At 53.2% G+C, this 5,582-nt stretch overlaps 1 protein-coding gene across 1 annotated transcript in view; it reads left to right on the forward strand.

Moving 5' to 3' along the window:
* Positions 1–313: 313 nt before the first annotated feature.
* Positions 314–5,582, forward strand: part of EAH_00006170 (hypothetical protein, conserved) — a gene marked incomplete at both ends in the record, with an annotated part of 7,824 nt that continues 2,555 nt past the window's right edge. The window contains 6 exons of the mRNA XM_013396256.1: positions 314–456; positions 1,008–1,145; positions 2,092–2,123; positions 2,542–4,606; positions 4,940–5,066; positions 5,262–5,387. Coding sequence (XP_013251710.1) covers positions 314–456; positions 1,008–1,145; positions 2,092–2,123; positions 2,542–4,606; positions 4,940–5,066; positions 5,262–5,387 — 2,631 coding nt within the window. The remainder of the gene's footprint in view (positions 457–1,007; positions 1,146–2,091; positions 2,124–2,541; positions 4,607–4,939; positions 5,067–5,261; positions 5,388–5,582) is intronic.

A 5,582-nucleotide genomic window follows, 5' to 3' on the forward strand; every position in this document is an offset into this window, starting at 1 on the left:
ACCTTCCTCTCCCAACAAACAACAACGAAGACCCCCGCCTTCTGCAGCACTCGCAAACCCTAAATCCTAAACCCTAAACCCTAAACCTTCCTCTCCCAACAAACAACAACGAAGACCCCCGCCTTCTTCAGCACTCGCAAACCCTAAACCCTAAACCCTAAACCCTAAACCCTAAACCCTAAACCTTCCTCTCCCAACAAACAACAACGAAGACCCCCGCCTTCTGCAGCACTCGCAAACCCTAAACCCTAAACCCTAAACCCTACATGTTATACCCTTGAGTGGGAAGTGGTGGCTTCTACCAAACAAAAGAATGCAGACAACGGCAGCGTCACAGCAGCAGCAGCAGCAGCAGCAGCAGCAGCAACAGCAGCAGCAACAGCTGACCAGCTACAGCATAAGCATTAACGAAGTGTATGTACAGCTGGTTGCTGCCGCGCAGCAGCAAACTTCCGGGTATCCGCAGCAAATGATTCCGCCAAGTTATAGGCTGAGCTAAGCGTTCAAATAGAGATCCTGCAGCAGCAGCAGCAGCAGCAGCAGCAGTAGCAGCAGCAGCAGCAGCAATGGCAGCAGCACAAACAACAACAACGGCAGCACCAAAGGCAGGAACAGCGACAGGAGCAGCAGCAGCAACACGAAGAGGAAGGGCAGCAGCAAATCTGGCTGAAGAAGAACTCATATTACCCCGCAAGGAAGAATACTTAGGGTTTAGGGTTTAGGGTTTAGGGTTTAGGGTTTACGTCTTTGCACAGCCCGGCCGTCAGGGCCGATGCGCCTGCCGTTAATTGAAATCCTCTGGATAACAGCACCAGAGAAGTGAAGCAGCAGCACTGCTCTTTTTGTTGGCTGCTGCAGCAGCAGCAGCTGCAGCAGCAGCTCTCCGCTGTAGCGGCAGCAGCTGCTGCTGCTGCTGCCGGTGCTGTTGCTGCCAAGCAGCAGCAGCAAAGAGCACCGCATCTCTCTTACGTGCCCAGTTATATCTTCTGCATCCCTATCCTCTTCAGCCTCGTACTGCAGCAGCAGCAGCAGAAGGAGCAGCAGCAGCAGCAGCAGCAGCAGGACCAGCAGCAGAAGCAGCAGCAGCAGCAGCAACAGCAATTCCAGATACCCAATGATTCCCCAGCAGACTCCCTGCAACCGATGTCAGCTTTCATAGTTTCAGAGCTTAGGACTCAACGCATAGTATTTAGGGTTTAGGGTTTAGGGTTTAGGGTTTGCCTCATCTTCCTGCATCCACAGAGGCGGAGGTGCTTCAGAACTGGGCAGCAACGCCAACCGCCAAACCTTTGAAGCAGCAGCAGCTGCAGCAGCAGCAGCAACACCCCACTGAACCGCAGTAAAAACCTCCATCCTAAACCCTAAGCCCTAAACCCTAAACCCTAAACCCTAAATCCATTGGCCGTAGCAGCAGGGGTGTGGAGCTGTCTGGGAGGAAAAAGAAAAGAAAAAAATTGTGAAGACAAAAGCAATGAAACTGCAGAGCAAACCCTAAACCCTAAACCCTAAACCCTAAACCCTAACGAGTCAGGGCGGGTGGAGCCTGCTGTCTGCATTGCAGGGAAGCGCAGCAGAGGCTTGTCAATAAGGGATAAACAAAAACCTAAACCCTAAACCCTGAAACTTAAATCCTAAACCCTAAACCCTAAACCCTAAACCCTGCAGCGGGGCTGCCGCTAACCGCTGGACAAGCGGTGATCTGCGTTACATAGACCGGGCCCCACAAACCCTAAACCCTAAACCCTAAACCCTAGCCCTCAAGGCGGTTCCTTGCTATTCAATACTCTAGAAACAATATAAAATTTGAAAATTTAATTTTGGAGGTGAAAGTTCAGGGTTTAGGGTTTAGGGTTTAGCGTTTAGGGTTTAGGGTTTAGGGCTGAGAAGGGCAGAGTGACCCTGTGGGCTCGGCCGCAGGGTTACCTCTGGGCCCCATGCCTAAACCCTACACCCTAAACACTAAACCCTAAACCCTAAACCATAAACCCTAATTTTTGAAGGGTAAAGCAAGATGAGGTGGGAGACGGAAGCATTTCAGCGGCGTAGGGTTTAGGGTTTAGGGTTTAGGGTTTAGGGTTTCGCTGGGGCCAGCTTGAGCACAACAGATGCAGCCCCGAAGGCGAGTAGACCCTAAACCCCAGACCCTAAACCCTAAACCCTAAACCCTAAACTGTAGACAAAAGGGCCCTGATCATGGGTGGAAAACCCTTTCTCCTTGGGGTCTACCCTAAACCCTAAACCCTAAACCCTAAATCGTAAAGCTTAAACCCTAAACCCTAAACCCTCAACCCTACGCTCAGTTGATCGACAGTGTCTGCTAGGGGATTCGCTAACCCTAAACCCTAAACCCTAAACCCTAAATTCTAAACCCTAGACTATTACCCCGGCTGATTAATCCCAAAGATTGAACCCATAAATTCCGAACCCTAAACCCTAAACCCTAAACCCTAAACCCTAGACCCTAAACCCTAAACCCTAGAGGAACGCCGAAACCCCTGTGTACAGCATTTCTTTCGTCGCTTCTGCTGGATAATGCTGCAGCAGCCTCAGCTGCGCCAGCAGCAGCAGCAGCAACAGCAACAGCAACAGCAACAGCGACAGCAACAGCAGCAGCAGCAGCAGCAGCAGCAGCAGCAGCAGGAATGCACGCTCTCCCCAGGGGCCCCCCTTCATTGGGGGGCTCCTGGTGTAGCAGCCGTTCTATGAGCAGCCACCTTGGATATGAGTTGAATTGCTGCGGCTCCTCCTCTGCTGCTGCTGCTGCTGCTGCTGGTAGGTCTGCAGCTAGCTACACAGCTAGCTACACAGCTAGCTACGGCAACGGGGAGAACACCTCCAGGGATTCAGAGTTTTCTTCTCCTAGATCGGCACTGCTTGCTGCTGCTGCTGCACCCCAAAGGAAGCAGCAGCAGCAGCAGCATCAGCAGGTGTTCCTGCAGCAGCAGCAGCAGCAGCAACGGCTGCGACAGCAGCAGCAGAGGCAGCAAGACACATTAACAGGGACAGAGCGTAGGCGCTCAAGCTCAACACTCGAATACCTGAGGCAGCAGCAGCTGCAGCAGCAGCGGGAGCAGCAGCTGCAGCAGCAACTGCAACAACAACTGCAGCAACAGCAACAGCGACACAGAAAAAAGCAGCAACAACAGCAGCAGCAGCTGCTGCTGCGGCAGCAGCAAAACGACGGCAGGCAATCCGCATACCCTAGGGGTGATGCGCCAGCAGCAGCAACTGCAGCAGCAGCAGCAGCAACAGCAAGACATGTGCAGCAAGCAGCAGAACTCAACAATAATTTTGCTGAGGTACACCGCACGCTGCAGCGAGCGATTCAGAGAAAAACAGGGCAGCAGCAGCAGCAGCAACAGCAGCAGCAAGTGCAGCAGCAAGTGCAGCAGCAAAAGCAACTGCAGCAACAACAGCAGCAGCAACAGCAACCGCAGCAGCAGCAGCAGCAGCAGTCCTTTGGAGCTGTCAGTGAAGCAGATGCACGCCACGACGAGGTGTATAGACAGCTCTTGAGCAACGGCTCCAGGCATGCGGCAGCAGCAACAGCTGCTGCTGCTGCTGCTGCTGCAAGAGGTTCCGAGCAGCCGCAGCAGCAGCAGCAGCAGCAGCAGCAGCAACAGCAGCAGCAGCAGCAGCAGCAGTCTTTAGTCATCTCAGGAACCTTCACTGCCAGTTGCTCTCCATCCCCCGTCGGCAGCAGCCCTCAAACTCCTGTCTCTGTTAGCAAAGCAGCAGCAGCAACAGCAGCAGCAAGAGAAGCAGCAGCAGCATCTGCTGGAGTAGCGCAGCAGCAAGAGCAGCAGCAGCAACAGCAGCAGCAGCAGCTGATACAAGAAGCGGCGAAGCTGTTTCCTCAAGCCCCAGCTGCAGCAAAAGCACCTCTATGTGAAGCAGCGCAGCAGCAGCAGCAGCAGCAGCAGATTGCTGCAGCAGCAGAAACACCTCTGTCTACTGGCTCTCGCCATCTGGCAATGGACTTGGTGCTGCGGCAGCAGCAGCAGCAGCAGCAGCTGGAGCAGCAGCAGCAGCGTCTGCTGCAGCAGCAGCAGCAGCGGCTAGATGAACTCCAAAAGCAGCAGCAGCAGCAGCAGCAGCAGCAGCTGGAAGCAGCTTCGAAGCCTTCGGGCCCTGCGTCTCTCCTTCTTTCTGAGCGCAAGCCTCCGCTGCGGCGGCAGCAACAGCAACAGCAGCAGCAGCAGCAGCAGCAGCAGCAGCGTTTTTTTCATCATCAGCAGCAGCACCAGCTCTGCCCGTCCATTTGCTACCCTTATCCCCAGCAGCAGCATCAGCAACAGCAGCTGCAGCAGGAGCAACAGCCAAAGATGAATTTAAATGCCCCTTTTGCATGCTCAGCAGCAACAGCAGCAGCTCCAGCAGCAACAGCAGCAGCAACAGCAGCAGATTCCAGCCTCCGACAGCTTCCCTCCTTTGTAAACGGAGCACATCTGCTACAGCAGCAGCAGCAGCAACAACAGCAGCAGCAACCTTTCGCTGTTCATCAGCAAATGCTGCTGCAGCAACGGCCGACGACGACAGCTCCTGCGCTTGCACGGAGCAGCAGCAGCAACATCTGCAGCAGCAGCAGCAGCAGCAGCAGCATGGGGTTAGAGGCACAGGCTTATCTGCTGCGGGTATATTTATTAGACAGCAGCCAACGAATAGAGATCGTAAGAAGAGCAATACTGGTAGAGCTGCTGAGGGATGCATTTAGCTACTGGATACTCCAAACCAAGTAGGGTTTAGGGTTTAGGGTTTAGGGTTTAGGGTTTAGGGTTTAGGGTTTAAGGTTTAGAGCTTTAAACCGCACGCTCACGATTAGGGTTTAGGAGTAAAAGCAGTTTTGTACACGGCCTGAGGCACACAACCCTGAGGGTTTAGGGTTTAGGAGGGGTTTAGGGTTTAGGGTTTAGGGTTTAGGGTTTAGGGTTTGCTGCAGGCTGCCTCAAATTCGTCTTTTGTGGGATAAGAAGGTGGCGAGGGAAATTCAGCAGCTGCAGCGGCTGCAGCAGAAAACAGAAGAAGCGCAGCAAAACCAATTAGTAGAGGCTGTACAAAGACAAAAGGTAAACCCTAAACCCTAAACCCTAAACCCTAAACCCTAATAAGCCTTACTTAGAGATCTGCAACCACCCGCCCAAATCTTGCGCCTGCTGTAGGCACTCTTTTCCATTATGTTCTCTAGAACCCAGGGCTTAGGGTTTAGGGTTTAGGGTTTAGGGTTTAGGGTTTAGGGTTTAGGGTTTAGGGTTTGGGAACAGGCTCTAAAGGAAGGGCGCCCAGGAGTTCTTATGTCGGGGGTTTCGCCTCTAGAAGACGTGGAGGAGGCGCAGCAGCAGCTGCAGCACCAAATAAATCGATTGAGGGTTTATAAAACTCGCAGAGGGGTGCGCCTAGGGTTTAGGGTTTAGGGTTTAGGGTTTGTGGGCTAGGCTGGTGGAATTGGAGGGGCTGAAGGGGGGGAGACCCGATGCGTGTGCTGCTGTACATGCTGCTATCACTGCTGCTGCTGCTGCTGCTGCTGTTGTTGTTGTTGTTGTTGTTGTTGTTGTTGTTGTTGTTGTTGTTGTTGTTGTTGTTGT

The sequence above is a fragment of the Eimeria acervulina genome, genomic scaffold (genome assembly GCF_000499425.1).
Source record: "Eimeria acervulina Houghton genomic scaffold, Eah_scaff26, whole genome shotgun sequence".
In the NCBI taxonomy this organism is placed as follows: Eukaryota; Apicomplexa; class Conoidasida; order Eucoccidiorida; family Eimeriidae; genus Eimeria; species Eimeria acervulina.